Raw genomic sequence first — 22,194 nt, forward strand, 5'->3', positions numbered from 1 at the left:
TAAATAAAATTAGACCTTAGACCTTCAAAAATTAAAAAAAAATCATTCTATCCCAGTCTTTTATATCCCCCATAGACTTTAAAAAGTACACTTTATCTACGGATTCCCATGGACACTAACCAAAGGAAAATTAGAGAGAAGAGGCATTGCGGTCCTGTTCTACGCGAATGAAGACTGATTTTCATTAGGCCAGCGTTGTTTTTCCTCCAAGGTTTATTATCAGCCTTAGTAATAAATCCTGCAGGATAGTTTCACTTAAAGGATCCTAACTTATCTGTTTCACTCAACTTCTTTCAAAGTCATTGTCTTGCACGATGCAAGTGGAAATAACCATCTTTTTCCTGCCTCAGGTTCTGTATCACAGGACACAAGCACCGTGAGAAGCCTGTGCCCGGCAAGGCAGTGCCACGCTCTAAAGGATTCTAAGCGATGCGTACGCCTTGGCACACCTCGGCTGCAAAGCAGCTGAGCCTTGGCGCCAGCGGGAGCGGGTGCGTGTCGGGTCGTGCGCTGAATTTCCAGTCTCGCAACTTGGGCAAGCAGGAAGGTCTTCTCCCTCCCTTTACCGCTAAAGCCAGAAGAGAAAAACAACAACAGCAGCAGCACCCTAAAAACGAGAAACAAATACAACACATCAAAAACGTCCGAGCGCCTAGGGAAAGCGCGCCAACTACACAAAGAAAAGGAGGGGGGCTACTGGGATTCAAAATTATTTCGCCGGGACATACACTCTCCGCGACCTATCGGAGTTAACTGCGCGCTTGGTCATAGCCAATAGACACAGAGTTTCTGGTCCGGGGCCTCCCTGAAGCCTGATAGACATTTACCTCGCCCAATGGAAGAGTGTGACGCTAAGAGCCCAACCAATAAGCCCGGGAGGTGGGTGGAGTGTAGGCCAGGGGGTTGGCGGTGCCGTGTCATGGAGGCTCAGTCTCCGAGCAGCCATTGAAGGGGAAGGAACTGCTGGTGTGTGTGTGTGCGCGCGTGTGCGTGTGTGTGTATGCGTGCGTGTGTGCGCGCGCGCGGGTGTGTGGACAAGGAGGTGGGGGCCGCCGAGTTACCGTCCCAACTCCTCGGACTCCATTTGCCGTTCTTTTCTTTCTCCCACACACCTATCTGGTGGTAGTGGGCGTTTAGAATCGCGTTTCTTTTCATTCATTTCGAAATCTTGTACGGCTCTAGGGTTGGGGGTGGTGGGGAAGGCAGGAGAGGGGCCAGGCGGAGAGCCGGAGCCGCGGCGCAGGAGGAGGACATGGAGATGAAGAAGAGGATTAACCTGGAGTTGAGGAACCGGGCGCCGGAGGAGGTGGGATGACTCAGCCCCCGGCCCGCGGCCGCCGTCGGGGGTCCCGGGCGGGGGGCGGGCGCCCGGCCGGGCGGCGACCCGGGGGCGCCGGGCGCCCAAGTTTCACCCCGCCGGGGCTTCTACTTAAAATGGCGAAGGGCTTAAGTTTCGAGGGGCGTTCTGTGCGCGGGGACCCCGCGGCGGGCGGGCGGGCGGCCGGCGGGGCGCGACCCCCGCCAAGTTGCTGCAACTTTTCCGCGGCGCCGCCGGCTCGGGGTCCTTTGGGGGTCGCGGGCCGGGGTCGGCGGGGCCCCGGGGCGGCCGCGCGCCCGCCGCATCTGGGTCAGGGGGCCGCCGCCTGGCCCGGCTGCCCGGCTGCCCGGCTGCCCGGCTTCGGCGGCCCCGCCCGCGATCCCGCCCCGAGTGAGACCCCGGCCCCGAAGGCGGCTCCGAGCCCGCGGTGCGCGCCCGCCGCGGTCGCCTGGTGCCGAGGCCGCCGGCCACGTGGGGCGGGGTCGCGGCAACTTTTCGGGGGTCCGGCGGGAGGCGTTTCCGCCCCGGGAGGAGAAAAGGCGGGCGGGGGGCGACCCTGCCGGTCCCCGGGCCCCGCGGCCCGCGACCCCCGAAGAAGCCGAGGAGCGGGCTGCGGGCCGCCGGGGGCGCGCGTGGGAAGGGGTCCGGCCCCCGCGGCGCCGCGCGGAGTGGGATCTTTCTTGTACTTTTGTTTTTGTCCGGTTTCCCTGAAATGGGCAGGGGGCAGGGTGGGAGAAACACTCGCTGCTAGCAGGTTCATCCCGGAGAGAGCTTGAACTTTTTTATTTACTTATTTTGGTGGCACTAGGGGGTGGAACCCAGGGGCTTTCTACCTCCGAGCTACACCCCCCAGCACTATTTTTTAAAAATATAATTTATTTAGAAACAGGGTCTCACTAAGTAGCTGAGGCTGGCTTCGAACCTGTGCCATCCTCTCGTCTCAGCCTCCCAAGCGCTGGGATTACAAGCGGGCGCCACCACGCCCGGCCGAACTTGAACTTTTTAAAGAGTTTATTCTTAAGGACTCCAGAAAAACAAACGAAATAAAACTTTAAAAGCGGTCTCCCAGAAACATACGTTTAGAATGCTTTCTCTCTCTCTCTCTTTTTTTTTTTTTTTTTTCATGTCTTGGGGCACAAAAATGGACTTGTCCAGCTGGGCGTGGTGGGGTACAAGCCAGTTATCCCCGTACTTGGGAGGCCGAGACAGGAGGATCACATCACAGGGTCGAGGACATTTTCAGCAGCTTAGCGAGACTCTGTTTCAAAAACAAAAAATAAAAAAAAGAGCTACGGTGTAGCTCTGAAGGAGACCACCCCTGGGGTCAGTCTCCAGCATTGCGGGTGCCCCCCCTACAGGAAAGATCCTGGTCCCACCACTCTTTTTTTTACATACTGAGCCTTAATAATCTCCTCGCCAGCTTTGGGGGCTGCAGGACTTAGCTTTTCTCGAGGTCCCCCTTCCCTGTGGTGCAGTTACAGTCTCTCCTATTTGTATAGACAGTTTACAAAACACTTGTCGCGTTTATTTACTTTTCTTTTGGGGACAAACTTATAAGGTGGATTGTATTGTTCCAGAATCCAGAGACTCCAAAACAGCGTCTGAGGGCAATGTAGTGATTTGCTCAAGTGGGAGAACTGGTTTTCTAACGCCAAATCGAAGTGGCCGGTAGAGGGAAAGCACAGCTCTGCAACATACTAATTATGTGACCCAGGGCCAGTCATTCTTGCTTTCTCGACCTGAGTTTCCTCATCTCTAAATGGGAGATCATGATGCCATCTGTTTATTGAAATAATTATGTCAAAGTCATACTCACATAGGATGACTTGTGTGTTGATTTTTAGCTTTTAAGTAAACATACTTTTTCACATTGGGACTACAGAACCAGGGCTCCTGTCTTCCCCTTAAAATTAAGCCCGTTTTGGCACACATCAGCAAGTCAGGTTTGTTACTCCAACTCTGACCTAGTAGGGAATCCAGAGCCTCCTCCCCTTAAGAATGGGGAAAAGTCTACAAAATGCTACTGGAGTGGCAGGAAGAAATAACATTTTGTCAAGGATGTATTGTTCTGGGTGATATTGTTTGGCCTCAAATAACACCCAAAACTTGTGCTATCCCAGACAGAGCTCTGTGACATTTGTTCATGAAGGATAACAAGGGTTGTTTTTTTTTTTTTTTAATAATAATGGTATTTATCATTAAAGGATAAGATGTTTAAATTGAAAAGTGATGGAACAGTTTCCTGATTTTTTTTTTTTTTTTTTTTTTTTTTTTTTTGGTGTACTTCGCTTGAATCTTTTCCAGTGAGCCCAGGTGCCCCCTCCTTGCATAAATGTATACCTGTTAGTTGGGAGGCTGTGACAGGAGGATTGTAGGTTCCAGGCCAGCCTCAGCAACTTACTCTGTTTCAAATTAAAAAGGGCTAGAGGGGTAGTTCCGAGGTAGAAAGTATTCCTATATTTTGAGGATTTTTCTCATCAGGGTCAGAAACATACTTCACATAGGATCTTTTTTTTTTTTTTTTTTTTCGGTACTATGGATTGAACCCCAGGGCCTTCTACCTCTGAGCTACACCCCAGCCCAATCTTTTATTCTTTATTTTGAAACAGGGTCTCACTGAGTTGCAAAGGGTCTCACTAGGTAACTGAGGCTGGCTGTGAACTGAAATCCTCCTGTCTCAGCCTCCCAAATGCTGGGATTACAAGCGTGTACCACCACGCCCCATTCAAAGTTTGTTTTTAAGCCGGGCCTGGTGGCACACACCTGTAATCCCTGTATGGGAGACAGGAGGATCACAGGTTCAAAGACAGTCTCAGCAAGTAGATCCTTAGCAACCTAGGGAAACCCTGTTTCCAAGGTAGAATGCCTCTGGGTTCCATCCCCAGTGGTACAAACCCCCCCCCACCACCCAGTTTTGTTTTTTAGCTGGGTGTTGTGGCATATGCCTATAATCCCAGTACTTGGGAGGCTGAGACAGGATTGCAGCTTCACTACCAGCCTCCGCAGTTTAATAAAACCTTGGGCTGGAGATATAGCTCAGAGGGTAGAATGCTCTTCCTTCCTTCCTTCCTTCCTTCCTTCCTTCCTTCCTTCCTTCCTTCCATAAAGGGGGTAGAATCCAGGGGCCTTCCACCTACCAGCTGCACCTTCAGACTTTTTTTTTTTTTTAACTTGGAAACTGAGTTTCACTAATTTGCGACACTGGCTTTGAAACTGTGACCCTCCTGTCTCAGCCTCCCAAGTACTGGGGTTATCAGTGTGTGCCGCCACAGCCCTCCTGGTTTCTAGGGTCCTCCCACCTCAGCCTTCTGAGTAGCGAGGATTATAGACACCACCCACCATATCTGGTTTAGGGGATTGACCTTCCTTTCTTCTCTTCTTTCTGTCCTTCCCTTTTCTTGGTATTAGGGGTTGAACTCTGGGCTACCCTACCTGTGAGCTCCATCTCTAGCCCAGTTTATTTTTTATTTATTTATTTTTTGCGATACTGAAGATTGAACCCCCAGGGGCATTCGGCCTCCAAACTGATTTTTTATTCTTTATTTTGAGCCAGGGTCTCACCAAGTTGCAGAGGGCCTTACAGATTGCTGAGGCTGGCCACACACCTGTGATCTTTTTGTCTCAGCCTCCCAAGGACTGGGATTACAAGTGTGCGCCATCACACCTGGCTTCAGTTCTTGTTTTGAGACTGTTTAGTACTGAGGAGTAAACCCAGGGCCATTCTACCTCTGAGTAGAATAGGCCTCGGTCTTATTATTTTTAATTTTATTTTTTATTTTTTTTTGGTGGTATTGGGGATGGAACCCAGGGGCCCTCTACCTCTGGGCTACACTCCCAGACCTATTTTATATTTTATTTGGAGACAGGGTCTCTTAAGCCAGCGCAGCTGGCTTTGAACCTGCGCAATCCTCCTGTCTCAGCCTCCCAAGCTCGGGGATTACAAGCGTGCGCCACCACACCCAGCATTATTATTATTATTATTATTATTTTTTTTTTTTTTTTGTGTGTGTGTGTGTGTGTGTGTGTGTGTGCTGGGACTTGAACCTAAGGGCATTCTACCTCCAAGCTATACCCTCAGCCTGATTTTTTTTCTTTTTTCCTTTTTTCTGTTTTGTGGACCTACTGATGGAACCCAGAGGCCTTTGACCTTCGAGCCACACCCCCTGCCCTATTTTTTTTAATTATTTATTTACTTGTTTTTTGGTGGTACTGGGGATGGATCCCTTCTACCTCCAGGCTACACCCCAGACCTATTTTATATTTTTATTTGGAAACAGGGTCTCTTTAGCCAGAGAGGCTGGCTTCGAACCTGTGCAATCCTCCTGTCTCTGCCTCCCAAGTGCAGGGTGGGGGGGTGATTACAAGCCTGCGCCACCACGCCTGGCTTTATTTATTTTGAAACAGGTCTCACTAAGTTACAGAGGGCCTTATTAAGTAGCTGAGACTTTCTGTGAACCGCAATCCTCGGGTCTCAGCCTCCTGAATGCTGGGATTACAAGTGTGTGCCACCATGCCCGGCTGTTCTTTATTTTGAAACAGGGTCTCACAGAGTTGCGGAGGGCCTCACTAAGTAGCTGACTGAGGCTGGCTGTGAACCTGCATCTTCCTGTCTCAGCCTCCCAAATACTGGAATTACAAGTGTGTACCACAACAGCTGGCTCCAGCCCTATTTTTTATTCTTTATTTTTGTTTTGTTTTTTCAAGGTACTGGGGATGGAACCCAAGGGCATTCTACCTCTGAGTGACACCCCCAGCCCTATTTTTTATTCTTTATTTTGAAACAGGGTCTCACTGAGTTGCAAAGGACCTCACTAAGTAGTTGAGACAGTCTTGAACCTCGACCCTCCTGTCTCACCCTCCCAAAAGCTGGAATTACAAGCTTGTGCCACCATACCCAGCTTATTCTCTTTTTTTGAACCGGGGCCTAACTAAGTAGCTGAGGCTGGCCTTGAACCCATATCATCCTGTCTCAGCCTTCAAAGTACTGGGGTTACAAGTGTGTTCCACCTTGTCCAGCTTTATATATATATATATATATATATATATATATATATATATATATTTATTTATTTATTTATTTTTTTATTTTTATTTTTATTTTTTTGGTGGTACTGGGGGTGGGACCCAGAGGCTTTCTACCTACAGGCTCTACTTCCAGATGTATTTTATATTTTATTTGGAAACAGGGTCTCACTAAATTGCTGAGAGCCTCACTAAATAACCGAGGCTGACTTTGAACCTATGTGATCCTCCTGTTTCAGCCTCCCAAATGATATTTTTATTTATTGGTGTTTGTGTGGTTTAGGAATTGAGCCCAGGGGTATTCAACCTCTGAGCTATACTCCCAGACCTATATTATTCTCTTATTTTGGAACAAGGTACCATTGAGTAGTTGAGGCTATCCTTTGAACCTGCGATTCTCCTGTCTCAGCCTCCTAAGTACTAGGATTAAAGTGTGTGCCACCATGCCTGGCTTGATTTATTTCTAGATATTTTTATTTTTATTTTTTATTTTTATTTATTTATTTTTTTGGTGGTACTGGGGTGGAACCCAGAGGCTTTCTACCTCTGGGCTATACTCCCAGACTTTTTTAATATTTTATTTGGAAACAGGGTCTCACTAAGTTGCTGAGAGCCTCACTAAGTAGCTGAGGCTGGCTTCGAACCTGTGCGATCCTCCTCTCAGCCTCCCAAGCATGTGGATTACAAGCGTGCGCCACCATGCCCGGCTTATTTCTTGATATTTTTAATATTCATGTTTTCAGTGTTAAGACCCAGGTCTGTTGATACACAAATTGCAAGCCAAATAATCATGAATACATTCCCTCTTACAGGTGACAGAATTAGTCCTTGATAATTGCCTGTGTGTCAATGGGGAAATTGAAGGTCTGAATGACACGTTTAAAGAACTGGAGTTTCTGAGTATGGCTAATGTGGAATTAAGTTCGCTGGCCCAGCTTCCCAGCTTAAATAAACTTCGAAAGGTAAGTTGAGGTTAAAGTACAAGCGTCATGATTTCAATGCTCAGGGTTATGTGAGTCTTTTTTTTTTTTTTTTTTTGGTGGGTCTGGAGATGGAACCCAGGGGCATTCTACCTTCGAGCTCCACCCCCTGCCCAATTTTTTATACTTTATTTTGAAACAGGGTCTCACTGAGTTGTGCAGGGCCTCACTAAGTAGCTGAGGGTGCCCACAAACTGTGATCCCCAGGTCTCAGCCTCCCAAGTGCTGGGATTACAAGGGTGCGCCACCACGCCCGGCTTGTGTGAGTCTATTTCTTGACCAAGAAATTAAATGACCATTCTGTCTTGTTAGAAGAGATATTTAAGTTTCTAGCAAAGAAAAAGGGTTTTATATTATTTTAGAATCAGGTCTTGGAATTGCTTTTAGAAATGTAAGCTTTTACTTATTTTTTTTTTGTGGTACTGGGGATGGGACCCAGCGGCATGTTAACTCTGAGCTACACCCCCACCCTATTGTTTTTTTTTTTTTTTTTCTTTAGTGGTACTGGGGGTGGAACCCAGGGGCTTTCTACCTCCAGGCTATACTCCCAGACCTATTTTTTTTTTAATATATTTTATTTGGAAATAGGGTCTCACTGAATTGCAAAGGACGTCATTAAGTAGCTGAGTTTGTCCGCGATCCGTGAAACTCCAGTCTCGGCCTCCCAAATGCTGGGATTACATGCGTACATCACCATGCCAGGCTAGAAATTTAAGCTTTTAGTGAAATCACTTTATGAAAAATTTGGGTGTAAAATCCAAAGATTTTTTTCTGAATCATAAAATCTAAATGTAACAACTGGAAACCAAAGCTGAATTAGGACCCCATTATATAGGGGTGCTAGACAGGCATGGTGGCACACACCTGTAACCCCAGTACTTGGGAGGCTGAGATAAGAGGATCCCAGGTTCATGGGTAGCCTCAGCTACTTAGTGAGGCCCTCCACAACTTAGACCCTGTTTTAAATAAAAATAATAAGTAAATAAAATTGGCTGAGGGTGTAGCTCAGAGGTAGAAAGCTCCAGTGTTTCATCTTCAGTACCACAAAAAAATATAGAGGGGTTCTGATGTATTCTTTGGCAGATGGAAATGAATGGTTTTGTGGTGGCTGTCTCTAAGCTAGAGAGAATTATATATTTTTTCTGTCTTCCGGTTGGTGCTGGGGATGGATCCTGGGGCTTTGTGCACCCAAATGGGTCTACTTCTAAACTCTTAGAACTCTTCTAAGCCTTTATCATTGTTTTTTCCTTATGTTTAATAGTTGGAGCTTAGTGACAATATGATTTCTGGAGGCTTGGAAGTCCTAGCAGAAAAATGTCCCAATCTTACCTACCTCAACCTGAGTGGGAACAAAATCAAAGATCTCAGTACAGTAGAAGCTCTGGTAAGTGGAATTTTTGTCTCTGCACTTGCTTTTTTGAGTTCAGTTTTCCGAGATCAGTTTCTATTTTATTAATTTCTTCTGTCTTATTAATTTCTCTTTAACTCTTAAAATGTCTGAATTTCTTATATGTTGTGTTATAGACAGGTAATATGTTTCTTTTCCTTTAGAGTAAAATATCCAGGTGCATTTTTGTATTTATTCGTCTTTTTTTTTTTTTGTGGTACTGGGGATGGAACCCAGGGGCTTTCTACCCCCAGGCTACACTCCCAGACCTGTTTTATATTTTATTTGGAAACAGGGTCTCAGTAAGTTTCTGGGTGAGGCTGAGGCTGGCTTTGAACCTGCACACTCCTGTCTCAGTCTTCCAAGTGCTGGGATTACAAGTGTGGGCCACCATGCCCGGGTCTGGGGATGGAACCCAGGGGCCGTCGACCTCCGAGCTACAACCCCTGACATATTTTTTATTCTTTATTTTGAAACCAGTCTCACTGGATTGCAGAGGGCTTCGCTAAGTAGCTGAGGCTGGCCTTGAACCACGATCCTCCAGTCTTAGCTTCCCAAATACTGGGAATATTTTTATTTTTTTTTATTTTTTTATTTTTTATTTTTATTTTTTTGGTGGTACTGGGGTTCCTGGAAGCCCGTCTATCTCCGGACTACACTCCCAGACCTATTTTTTATTTTTGGAAACAGGGTCTCCTAAGCCAGCACGGCTGGCTTCGAACCTGCGCGATCCACCTGTCTCTGCCTCCCAAGCGCGGGGATTACAAGCGTGCGCCACCACGCCCGGCCTAAATACTGGGAATATAATGATGTGCCATCTTAATTTTGAAAAAGTGTCTCCCTATGTGGCTGAGGCTGGCCTGGAACCTTTGACTCTCCTGTTTTAGCCTCCCAAGAACTGGGATTACAGTTGTGGCATGCCTGGCTATAGTTTTTACTTTTGTGGAACTTTTATGCCAAGGGCTAATTAAGAGTTGCCTGCCAGGTGTGGTGGCGCACACTTGTAATCCCCGAGCTTGGGAGGCGGAGACAGGAGGATCACGCAGGTTCGAAGCCAGCCTCAGCTGGTTTAAGAGACCTTGTTTCCAAATATAAGTATAAAATAGGTCTGGGAGTGTAGCCCGGAGGTAGAAGGGCTTCCAGGAACCCCAGTACCACCAAAAAAAAAAAAAAAAAGAAGTTGCTTGTACTAGATAGAATAACCTTTCATTATAATTTTGATTCTCTCTACAAATCCCATGTTTTCTGGATTAAATTTTAACTTTCTGTTTTCAGCAAAATCTTAAAAATTTGAAAAGTCTTGACTTGTTTAACTGTGAGATCACAAACCTGGAAGATTACAGAGAGAGTATTTTTGAGCTGCTTCAGCAAATCACCTACTTGGATGGATTTGATCAGGAGGATAATGAAGCGCCAGACTCAGAAGAGGAAGACGACGAGGGTAAGCATTCTTATTTCTCATAAATGTGTCGTGACCGTAGCCTTTACTGTGGTTACCTAAGTTAGATCGGCCTGGAGACTTAGGCCTGGAGAAAAACACCACACAAGATAATTAGTAAAGAAGAAATATTTAAAAACTCACAGCTCTAGTCTGTATTTTATTTCTTTCAAAAGGATTTCTAATAGTTTCAGGGAATCTAATGATTATTAGAATATGAAACTCCATGAAATTTTATCTCTGTATGAACTTGTGGAACCACTACCCATTGATAGTGGCAGTTTACTAAATAGTACTTAAAAAAAAAAAAAGAATAGCTGGGCATAGTGGTGCGCGCTTGTAATTTCAGCTTTTGGGAGGCTGGGACAGGAGGATCGTCCTGGACAGCCTCAGTTACTTAGTGAGGCCCTTTGCAACTCAGTGAGACCTTGTTTCAAAGTAAAGAATAAGAAATAGGGCCGGGCATGGTGGCGCACGCTTGTAATCCTCGCTCTTGGGAGGCTGAGACAGGAGGATCGCACAGGTTCGAAGCCAGCCTCAGCTACTTAGTGAGGCTCTCAGCAACTTAGTGAGACCCTGTTTCCAAATTAAATATAAAAAATGGGTCTGGGAGTATAACCCGGAGGTAGAAAGCCTCTGGGTTCCACCCCCAGTACCACAAAAAAAAAAAAAAAAAATAGGGCTGGGGATATAGCTTGGAGTCAGAATGCCATGGGGTTCTGTAGTAACACACACACACACACACACACACACACACACACACACACACACACACACGTGAATGAAGCTGGGGGTGGTGGTGCTGGCTTGTAATCCAGTACTTGGGAGGGTGAGAAAGGAGGATTGCAGGTTCACTATCAGTTTCAGCTACTTAGTGAGACCCTGTGCCTGCCTGCCTGCCTGCCTTCCTTCCTTCTTTCTTTCATTCTTTCATTCTTTCTTTTTTTGTGGTACCTGGGCTGCTGGAACCTAGGTGCATTCTATCTCCAAGCTACGCCCCCAGCCCTGTTATTTATTTATTTATTTATTTATTTATTTATTTATTTATTTATTTATTTTGGTGGTAATGGGGTTCCTGGAAACCCTTCTACCCTTCTACCTGTGGGCTACACTCCCAGACCTATTTTTTATTTTTATTTGGAAACAGGGTCTCTTCACGATCCTCCTGTCTCTACCTCCCAAGTGCAGGGATTACAAGTCTGCGCCATCACACCCGGCCCTATTATATTTTTATCCTTTATTGAGACAGGGTCTCACTAAGTTGCAGAGGGCCTCACTAAGTAGCTGAGGCTGTCCGCGAACCACGGTCCTCCAGTCTCAGCCTCCCTATTTTTTATTTTTTATATTTTTGGAGTACTGGGAATGGAACCCAGAAGCATTCTACTTCTGAGATATACCACCAGCCCTACTTTTTTTTTTTTTTTTTTGCGGGTCTGGGGATGGAACCCAGGAGCATTTGACCTCTGAGCTACACCCCCTGCCCTATTTTTTGTTCTTTATTTTGAAACCGGGTCTCACTGAGTTGCAGAGGGCCTCACTAAGTAGCTGAGGCTGTCCGCGAACCGCGATCCTCCAGGTCTCAGCCTCCCAAATGCTGGGATTACAAGCGTGTGCCACCACACCAGGCTCCAGCCCTACTTTTTATTCTTTATTTTGAAACAGAGTCTCATTAAGTTGCAAAGAGCCTCACTAAGTAGGTGAGGCTGTCCAGGAACCGGGATCCTTTTGTCTTAGCTTCCCAAGTACTGGGACTATAAGCATGTACCACCACACCAGGCTTGAGACTCTATATTTCAAAATAAAGAATGAAATATAGGGTTGTAGTGTAGCTCAGAGGTAGAATACCCCTGGGTTCACTTCCCAGCCACACAAACACACACACAAGCCCCATACCATTGACAGTCCCTACCCTGGATCTCACACTACTAATCTACTGTCCTATATGTCTGCTCTAGGCTTTTTTTAAAATATGTATTGTCTGGTGATTGAACCTGTGTGCAGTCTATCTTTGAGCTACTATACACCCATATACTCTAAACTCTATTTATTTATTTATTTATTTATTTATTTATTTATTTATTTATTTTGTGATGCCGGAGATAGAACCCAGGGGCCTTCTCCCTCCCAGCCACACCCCCCAGCCCTATTTTTTAAATTTTTATTTATTTATTTATTTATTTTTGGTGGTACTGGGGGTGGAACCCAGAGGCTTTCTACCTCCAGGCTATACTCCAGCCCTATTTTTTATATTTTATTTGGAAACAGAGTCTCACTAAGTTGCTGAGAGCCTCACTAAGTAGCTGAGGCTGGCTTTGAACCTGCGCGATCCTCCTGTCTCAGCCTCCCAAGTATGGGGATTGCAAGCGTGCGCCAACATGCCTGGCTATTTTTTATCCTTTCTTTTGCAGCATCTCACTAAGTTGTCGAGGGCCTCACTAAGTAGCTGAGGCTGTTTGTGAACCGCAGTCCTCCTGTCTCAGCCTCCTAAATGCTGGGATTAGAAGCGTGTGCCACCATGCCCAACTCAACCCTTTTTTTTTTTTTTTAATTTTTAAAATTTTTTGTGGTACTGGGGATGGAACCCAGGGGCTTTCTACCTCCGGGCTATACTCCCAGACCTTTTTTTTTTTTTTTTTTTTGGAAACAGGGTCTCACTAAGTAGCTGAGACTGGCTTCGAACCGTACGATCCTCCTGTCTCAGCCTCCTAAGCGCGGGGATTACAAGCGTGCGCCACCACGCCCAGCCCAGACCTATTTTTTTAAATATATATTTTATTTGGAAACAGGGTTTCACTAAATTGCTGAAAGCCTCACTAATTAGCTGAGGCTGGCTTTGAACCTGTGTGATCCTCCTGTCTCAGCCTCCTGAGCACGGGGATTATAAGTGTGAGCCACCGCACCTGGCTAACCCTTTTTATTTTGAAACAAAATTTCATAAAGTTGCTGAGGTTGGCCTTGAATTTGTAGTCCTCCTGTCTCAGCCTCCTGAGTTCTGGGATTATAGGTATGTACCACCAAGCCTGGCTGAAGCTTTTCTTTGAAGTGATGAAAAATATCCTAAAATTTATAATGAATATGAATTATTAGACAAACAGAAGACTAAAAGAGATAAAAGGGAAAGCCGGAGCCGGGCGTGGCGGCGCATGCTTGTAATCCCAGCATTTGGGAGGCTGAGACCTGGAGGATCGCGGTTCGCGGACAGCCTCAGCTACTTAGTGAGGCCCTCTGCAACTCAGTGAGACCCAGTTTCAAAATAAAGAATAAAAAATAGGGCAGGGGGTGTAGCTCGGAGGTGGAATGCCCCTGGGTTCCATCCCCAGACCCATCAAAAAAATAAAAAATAAAAAAAATAAAAGGGAAAGCTGGGCATGGTGTCACACGCTTGTAATCTCAGCATTCAGGAGGTTGAGACAGGAGGATCACAGGTTCGCAGACAGCCTCAGGTACTTAGGCCCTTTACAACTCAGTGAGACCCTGTTTCAAAATAAAGAATAAAAAAATAGGACAGGAGGTGTAGTTCGGAGGTCGAATGCTCCTGGGTTCCACCCCCAGACCCACAAAAAAAAAAAAAGAAGAAGAAGAATAGGGCTGGGAGTGTAGCTCGGAGGTTGAATTCCCCCAGGTTCCATCTCTAGTACTGCAAAAAATAAAAGATAAAAAATAAAATCAGGCTCAATGTGTAACTTGAAGGTAGAATGCCTCTGGGTTCAATCCTCAGTGCCACACACACAAAGGCATCTTAACAAAAAGTTGGGTGCCCTCAACTACTTTGCATTGTCTGCAGCGCGTGACGGGATCTGGCAAGAGTGAAAGGGACCCGTGTACTGGCAAGAGACGTTTGTTCATCCTTTGCCCATCTTTTACAATCTTTTTAAAGATGGAGATGAAAACGATGAAGACGAGGATGAAGACGAAGCTGGCCCTCCCGAAGGATTGGAGGAGGAGGAAGAAGAAGAGGAGGAGGAGGAAGAGGAGGAGGAGGAGGAAGCGGCCTCAGAAGCGGGGGACGCAGAAGAGGAGGTGGGCCTCTCATATTTAATGAAAGAAGAAATTCAGGTGAATAGATGCTGTGTGCCGAAATTAATTTTTTAGGCATGGGCTGGTCCTATAAAACATGCGTTGCATAGAAATTCAAGAGCTGTTTCCTGCCTGGTTTTCCCACCGTCTCCTTCCCCACATGGCATCCATCAGCCCTTAACACCTGCTGTTTCCCCTTTCAGGGATCTTCTGAATCCATTCTGCCTTCAGTGGCATGGTGTGGTGGAAACAGTTTATAAATTTTATAATTTTTAATTTTATAAATTTCTCAGCTTCATCATATCAACCTGATTAGTATTGTTTTAGGGTTTAACAAGCTAATATATGTAAAGTATCTAACCTGGCACATTTTAGGCACTCACGAAATTTTTTTGTGTGGGGGGGGTTTCTGGGGATGGAACCCAGGAGCATTCGACCTCCGAGCTACACCCCCTGCCCTATTTTTTATTCTTTATTTGAAACAGGGTCTCACTGAGTTGCAGAGGGCCTCACTAAGTAGCTGAGCTGTCCGCGAACCGCGATCCTCCGGTCTCAGCCTCCCAAATGCTGGGGTTACAAGCGTGCGCCACCATGCCCGGCTCTTTATTTTAGGGTTTAACAAGCTAATACATGTAAAGTATCTAACCTGGCACATTTTAGGCACTCACAAAAATTTAAATTTCTTCCCTCCAGTTATCTCTTGCTTTATACTCTTTTTCTTCTCTCTTTTTTTTGTGGTACTGGGGATGGAACAACCCAGGGGCATTCTACCTCCGAGAGATATACTCCCAGCCCGATTTTTAGTCTTTATTTTGAAACAGGGTCTCACTGAGTTGCAAAGGGCCTCACTAGCTGAGGCTGTCCTCGAACCGAGATCCTCCGGTCTCAGCCTCCCGAATGCTGCGATTACAAGCGTGCGCCACCACGCCCCGGCTGCGTGTACTCTTGTAGTAGCTTTTCTAAATGGTCTCTGAATATAGCTTCACCACTTAGGAATAAAGTCTGCAGCATTCCCTGAGGAGTTATGCAAATGTGATCCTCTCAGTCTTTAAACCCTTTAATGTTTCCCTGTTGCTGCAGACACGGACACCCTTTAAAATCCGGCCTCTGCTCCCTTCCCAGGCCGCCCCTCCCTCCCTCCCTCCGTGCCTCTCTCTCTCTCTCTCCCTCTCCCCCCCCTCTCCCAATTCCAAATTAAATTGTCACACCAATCTTATTACTTGCCTTTCTGCCTGTGTAAACACTGTGTACTCTATTTGAAATTACTTTTACCCCGGTTTTCTGATAAACTTTATTTGTGCTGAGGTAAAAATAAATATAAAGAAGTAGGAATAGTATGATAAAAGGGAGAAAATTTTGGGAGGATACTAGGGAGTGAACTCAGGGGTCTTCTCCCTGAGTTACACCCAGCCCTATTTATTTATTCGTTTATTTTCAGTCCTGGGGATGGAACTCAGGCACATTGTACATCTGAGCTACACCCCCAGCCCTATTTTTAAATTTAAAATTTTTTAGTCTTTATTTTTTGCTACGGTCTCACTGAGTTGCAAAGGCCCTTGCTAAGCAGCTGAGGCTAAGTAGCTGAGGCTTTCCCAGAACCCCAATCCAGTGCTGGGATTACAAGTGTGCGGATTATCAGCATGCCTGGGCTCCGCCCAGGCCTATTTACTTTCACACAAGGTCTTGGTAAGTTGCTGAGGGCCTAGTAAACTGTTGAGGCTGGCTTCGAAACTGCGATTCTACTGTCTCATCCTCCCAACTCCTGGGGTGGCAGGTGTGTGCCACAGTGCCTGGCGTGCCTCATAAACTTTTATTTATTTTTTACAGCACTGGGGATGAAATCCAGGGTCATTCTACCTCTGAGCTATACCCAGGCCCTATTTTTCATTTATTTTGAAACAGGGTCTCACTGAGTTGCAGAGGGCCTCACTAAGTAGTAGCTGAGACTGTCTGTAAACTGTGATCCTTTTGTCTCAGCCTCACAAATGCTGGGATTACAACCCTGCGCTACCACGCTGGCTGTAAACTTATTCTTAAACTTAGATCTGGAGTTACCTCATTATCGAAATTTTCTATTCTTTTTCCCTTTCTTTCTTTCTTTCTTTCTTTCTTTCTTTCTTTCTTTTTTTCTTTTTTTTTGTGGTACTGGGGGTGGAACTCAGTTTTTCAACCTCTGGGTTATACTCCCAAACCTAATTTATACTTTATTTGGAAACAGAGCCTCAGTAAGTAGCTGAGGCTGGCTTCAAACCTGTGGGATCCTAACTCACCCTCCCAAGCGCTGGGATTACAAGGGTGCGCCACCACGCTCGGCTGTTTTTCTTATTTTTCTTGCTCTGTTACCTTTAAACCTTCAATAGGCTTTTTTTTTTTTTTTTTTTTGGTGGTACTGGGGGTGAAACCCAGAGGCTTTCTACCTCCGGGCTATACTCCCAGACCTATTTTATATTTTATTTGGAAACAGGGTCTCACTATGTAGCTGAGGCTGGCTTCGAACCTGTGCGATCCGCCTGTCTCAGCCTCCCAAGCGCAGGGATTACAAGCGTGCACCACCACGCCCGGCTTCGTTAGGCTTTTTATTGCCTATAAATTCTTTTTTCCTGTGTGTGATAGTGAGGGCTGAACCCAGAGACATTTTACTCCGAGCCATACCTTGGCCCAATTTTTATTTCTTACTTGGAAACGATTTCACTAGGTTGCTGAGCCTGGCTTCAAACCTGTGATTCCTTTGTCTTAGTCTCCCAAGAATTGGGATCACCATGCCCTGCTTCTGTAGATACTTTTATAAGTTTTTATTTGGCCAGTTTTTTATGAGGTGAGCTCATTAAGAGGCGGGGCCATTCATATGTATATGAATATATGATTTGTGTGTGTGTGGTACTGGGGGTGGGACCCAGGAGCTTTTCTACCTCCGGGCTATACTCCCAGCCCTATTTTATACTTTATTTGGAAACAGGGTCTCACTAAGTTGCTGAGAGCCTCGCTAAGTAGCTGAGGCTGGCTTCAAACCTGCGCGATCCTCCTGTCTCAGCCTCCCAAGCGCGGGGATTACAAGTGTGCGCCACCACTCCCGGCACAGACAATATTTTATATTAGCATAAATTATTTTTAGTATTATGCTTTCTCATAAAATATTGCTTTATTACACCAGGTGTGGTTGCACACCCTTAGAGGAACCACACACGTGGTGGCACACATGTAGGAACACAGGTTCACAGCCACCCTCAGCTACTTAGTGAGACCCTGTTTCAAATTAAAGAAAAAAAAATAGGGATGGAGGTAGAGCTCCGAAGTTGAATGCCCCTGGGTTCCATCCCCAGTACCACACCAAGGGTTTGGGTGTACCTCAGATGTAGAATGCCCCGAGTTCAATCTCCAGTACCACACATACACAAAAAGTCTTGTTTTTAGAAGCTAAGTATTAAGAGTTAAACCAAAATGAGAAGAGCTGGGCATGGTGGTGCACACCTGGAATCCTCGTATGTAGAGGCTGAGGCAGGAGGATCGCACGTTTTGAGGACAGACTCAGCAAGTAGACGCATCGGCCTGGTGAGACTTTCAAAATAAGCATAAAATAGGGCTGGAGGTGTAGCTTGGAGATAGAATGAATGCCTCTGAGTTCAATCCCTAGTGCCTCAAAAAAAATGGGAGAAAAAGTTAGAAGGAAGCAGAAAGTGTATGTGATTGTTTGTTTGTTTATTTATATTTTTGGTGGTACTGGGGATGGAACCCATGGGCTTTCTACCTCCGGGCTACACTCCCAGACCTATTGGAAACAGGGTCTCTCGAAGTTGCTGAGCGCCTCACTCAGTAGCTGAGGCTGGCTTCGAACCTGTGCATCCTCCTGCCTCAGCCTCCCAAGTGCTGGGATTATAGTGTGCAGCGCCAGGCCCAGGTAGTGCACATGTATTTTGACTGTGGCCCATCAGGGTAGGTCAGGTATGTAATTTTTTACTTTTGGTACTGTGATGATGCTCAAAAAATTTTAACTTTTGGAGCATTTTGGATTCAGACTTTTAGGCTAAAGTGCTCAGCCTACGCTTTGTTTTTATTGACTAGAAAACCAGAAACCAGAGCAATGAAGTGACTTGAATCAACACATTTAGGCGTATTGTGGCTGGGATTCAGGTCACTGCTATCTTGATTTATAAAATAGTCAGAGTTTCTTTGTCCATTATGGTAGCCAGTAGGCGCATATACGGCTATTTAAATTAATTATGAACAATTAAAAGTTCAGTTCCTTATCTGATTCTATTTCAAGTGCTCAGTGCCCCTGTGTGGCTGGTGGTGGTTGTACTGCATTGTAACCCCAGTGTTTGGGAGGCTGAGATAGGAGGAGCCGCGGATCTGAGGCCAGCCTTAGCAACTCAGTGAGGTTTGCATCCACTTAGACTCTGTTTCTAAATAAAAAATAAAATAGGGCTGGGGGTGTAGATCAGAGGTAGCATGCCCCTGGGTTCAATCTCTAGCAGCAAAAGAGGAAGAAGAAGAGGCTGTAGTTGTTGGAACACTGGATAACCAGAGTGTCTTTGCTTTGGGGGGATTAGAGTCAACAGTGAAAAACTCATGTCCTGGTTTATTCTTACACTGAATATTTGAATCTGAAGGATGAAGAAGATGACGATGACTATGTTGAAGAAGGAGAAGACGACGACGAGGGTGAGTTCTGTGAGCCCAAAGCAAATCTAACATTAAAGGTACATGTGCTTATCGTGGGCGTTGGCGGTGAGTCTGTGATGCGGGTTGTTACTGATCCCTTTAATTTTCATGTTTATCATAGAACTCACCAAGGCTGGAAGGTTTACGGGTTTGTTTTTTTTTTTTTTTTTTTTTTTTTTGGTGGTACTGGGGTTCCCGGAAGCCCTTCTACCTCTGGGCTACACTCCCAGACCCATTTTTGCATTTTTATTTGGAAACAGGGTCTCCTAAGCCTGCGCGCGCGGCTGGCTTCGAACCTGCGCGATCCTCCCGTCTCTGCCTCCCAAGCACAGGGATTACAAGCGTGCGCCACCGCGCCCGGCACTACAAGTTTTTGTTAAAAGAATCCTTTTCAAGCCGGGCGCGGTGGCACACGCTTGTAATCCCAGCATTCGGGAGGCTGAGACCGGAGGATGGTGATTCGCAGACAGCCCCAGCTGCTGACTGAGGCCCTTTGCGACTCAATGAAACCCTGTTTCAAAATAAAGTCTAAAAAAAAATAGGGCTGGGGGTGTAGCTTGGAGGTACAACGCCCCTGGGTTCCATCCCCGTTCCTCAAACAGCTTATAACATGTCTTTTTTCTGGTGGTACTGAGGATGGAGTCTAGGGCCATTCTCCTCCAAGCTACACCCCCAGCCCTATTTATTCTTTACTTTGAAACAGGGTCTTGCTAAGCTGCAGAGGACCTAAGCAGCTGAGGCTGTCCTTCAGCCTGCCATCCTCTTGTCTCAGCCTCCCAAGTACTGGGATTACAAGTATGTGCCGCTAAGCCTGGCTCTACTTAGTGAGACTGTTTCAAAATAAATAAAATTGGGTTGGGGATATAACTTGGAGGTAGAATGCCTCTGAATTTCATCCCCAATACCAAAAAAAATTCTATCTTCCAGCTACACACCCAGTACCATCTTTTTCTTGGTGGTGGTACTGGGGATGGAACCCAGGAGCCCTCTACCTCTGGGCTACACTCCCAGACCTATTTTTATATTTTGTTTGGAGACAGGGTCTCTTAATCCATCTGAGGCTGGCTTTGAACCTGCGTGATCCTCCTGTCTCAGCCTCCCAAGCGCGGGGATTATAAGCGTGTTCCACCACGCCCAGCTACCATCTTTTTTTTTTTAATTTTGAAACAGGGCCTCACTAAGTAGCTGAGGCTGGCCACAAACCTGCAATTCTCCTATCTCAGCTTCCCAAGTATTGTGAAGCTCAAAACAATTTTTAAAAATTAGTTATTTGACTTTGTGTTACTGGAGATTGAATCCAGGGTCATTCTACCTGGACTACATCCCCAGCCCTATTTTTCAGTTTGGAACAGGGTCTCACTATGTTGGTCAGGTTGTTGCTAGATTGCTGAGGCCATTCTTGAACCTATGATCTTCTTTTCTCAACTTCCCAAAGCCAGGTGTGGTGGGGTAAATTTATAATCCCATTACTTGGAAGGCTGAGACGAGGGGCACAAGTTTTCATCCAGCCTCAAAACAAAACACCCTCAGTACAAAAAACCCTCCCAAATAATGGGATTATAGGTATGTGCCACCACTCTGTTATAACTTATTTGTGGTACTGGGGGTTGGACCCAGGGGCTTTCTACCTCCGGGCTATACCCCAGCCCTATTTTATATTTTATTTGGAAACAGGGTCTCACTAAGTAGCTGAGGCTGGCTTTGAACCTGTGGGATCCTCCTGTCTCAGCCTCCCAAGCGCTGGGATTGCAAGTGTGCACCACCACGCCCGGCTATGACATTTCTTTAAAAAACACAAAAACCAAAAAAAACATGCTGGGTGTGGCGCACGCCAGAACTTGGGAGGCTGAGACAGGAGGATCGCACAGGCTTGAAGCCAACCTCAGCTACTTAGTGAGGCTCTCAGCAACTTAGCGAGACCCTGTTTCCAAATAAAATATAAAATAGGGCTGGGAGTATAGCCCGGAGGTAGAAGAGCCCCTGGGTTCTACCCCCAGTACCACCAAAACAAAAAAACAGGAGTGAAGAGACAGTGACCTTGAGCTCAATTTATTAAACTTTTAGGGCCTCATTTGGAGAGGGTGAAGCCTTACCTATAAGAGAAAGCTGAACTCAACATAATGCCCTTCTGGATTTGCTCTTCGGTACTCTATCTAGGTCTTTTGAAATAATTTTGAAAGCGTTCTAACAGTTCCTCCATTCCTAAGCCTGGTTTCTTGATCTGTACTTCATGATTTGACCACAAGGGTGCACAGCAAGCTGTCGTTTATGTATTTCTAAGTCTGTTGTTAAGTGTGTTTATACACAGAATTTGAAGATTTCCCAGTGGAAACTTAACCTATAATTTTCTTTTGCCATTAACTTTTCGTTCCGACGCACACTTTCTTACTTAACAAATAACGGAGGTTTTTCCACTTTTCCTTCCACGCTTCCAGAAGAGGAAGGTGGCCGGGGGGAGAAGAGGAAACGGGACGCTGAAGATGACGGCGAGGAAGAAGATGACTAGATCCTCCTCAGACCGGCTCCCAGCGTTCCGGGTGCGCAGCAGGGTGATCGCCTCTGTTTCTTCATGTACCATAGCTATCCTTAGAAAAGAGAATGTGTAACTTTTTATAGGAAAGTGGTTTTACTATTTTTGCCTTATCATTCCAATTAAGATTTACTAGTCTGTTAATGATCTTTATTGTATGTAGAGAGACCGTTCCATTGACACTTTCATTGTGAAATCCTCCAGCAATTTATTTAGAATCTTAGTTTTTCTAACCCGAGCTCGTTGCGTTAAGTCCTTTTTAGCTCAGAATGAAAACGGGATTGCTTTTACACAGGTGCAGTTGGGTGCATTTCATTCCTAAGGTTTTAAAGTTATTTATAAATTAACTGAAATTACTCAGCTCTACTATGAAATGACAGTAGTCTCTTGAATGATGAGTTGATTATTTTTTTAGAAGTGATCCAGGGATCTTTAGTTTGTGGGTGATGACTTTTTTATAGCTAAGGATATTTGAGTGTTTTGTTTTTGTTTCTTTGTCGCATGAGTTAAGCTAGAAAGTAGAAGCAGAATAATAAAGGTTCTATTCAGCAGTAAGGTGCATGGCTTTTTGTGGTGACTGATAAGAATTTATGTTTGAAGGAAACGTTTATACCATGACCATGCGGGTGAGCCCTTTCTTCAGGCTGCAGACCATGACTTGCCAACGGCTGTTTTGTTCAGGCATGCATTCTTTTCTACTCTCAGCAATTTATGTTTCTTTTTCCTTTTCCTTTTTTTGGTGATACTGGGGATTAAACTCAGGGGTGGCCTACCTTGAGCCACACCCCCAGCCCTTTTGATTTTTTGCTTTGAAACAGCGTCTTGCTAGGTTGCTCCGAGGCT

General features: G+C 45.7%; 1 protein-coding gene across 4 annotated transcripts; it reads left to right on the forward strand.

Moving 5' to 3' along the window:
• Positions 1–1,252: 1,252 nt before the first annotated feature.
• On the forward strand, positions 1,253–21,327 carry ANP32E (acidic nuclear phosphoprotein 32 family member E; the record flags this gene model as incomplete). 4 transcript variants are annotated; one of them, XM_080692299.1, is made up of 7 exons in its annotated part: positions 1,253–1,306; positions 7,153–7,302; positions 8,582–8,704; positions 9,983–10,148; positions 14,023–14,201; positions 18,770–18,821; positions 21,257–21,327. In XM_080692299.1, 7 exons carry the CDS (start codon positions 1,253–1,255, stop codon positions 21,325–21,327), a joined length of 795 nt encoding a protein of 264 aa, XP_080548425.1. The 4 variants fall into 4 exon arrangements, with proteins under 4 accessions (XP_080548425.1, XP_080548426.1, XP_080548427.1 ...); XM_080692300.1 differs by having other exon boundaries at positions 14,023–14,165; XM_080692301.1 differs by lacking the exon at positions 8,582–8,704.
• Between the last annotated feature and the right edge of the window lie 867 nt (positions 21,328–22,194).

This window comes from Muscardinus avellanarius, assembly GCF_963383645.1.
Source record: "Muscardinus avellanarius genome assembly, chromosome: 3".
Classification (NCBI taxonomy): domain Eukaryota; kingdom Metazoa; phylum Chordata; class Mammalia; order Rodentia; family Gliridae; genus Muscardinus; species Muscardinus avellanarius.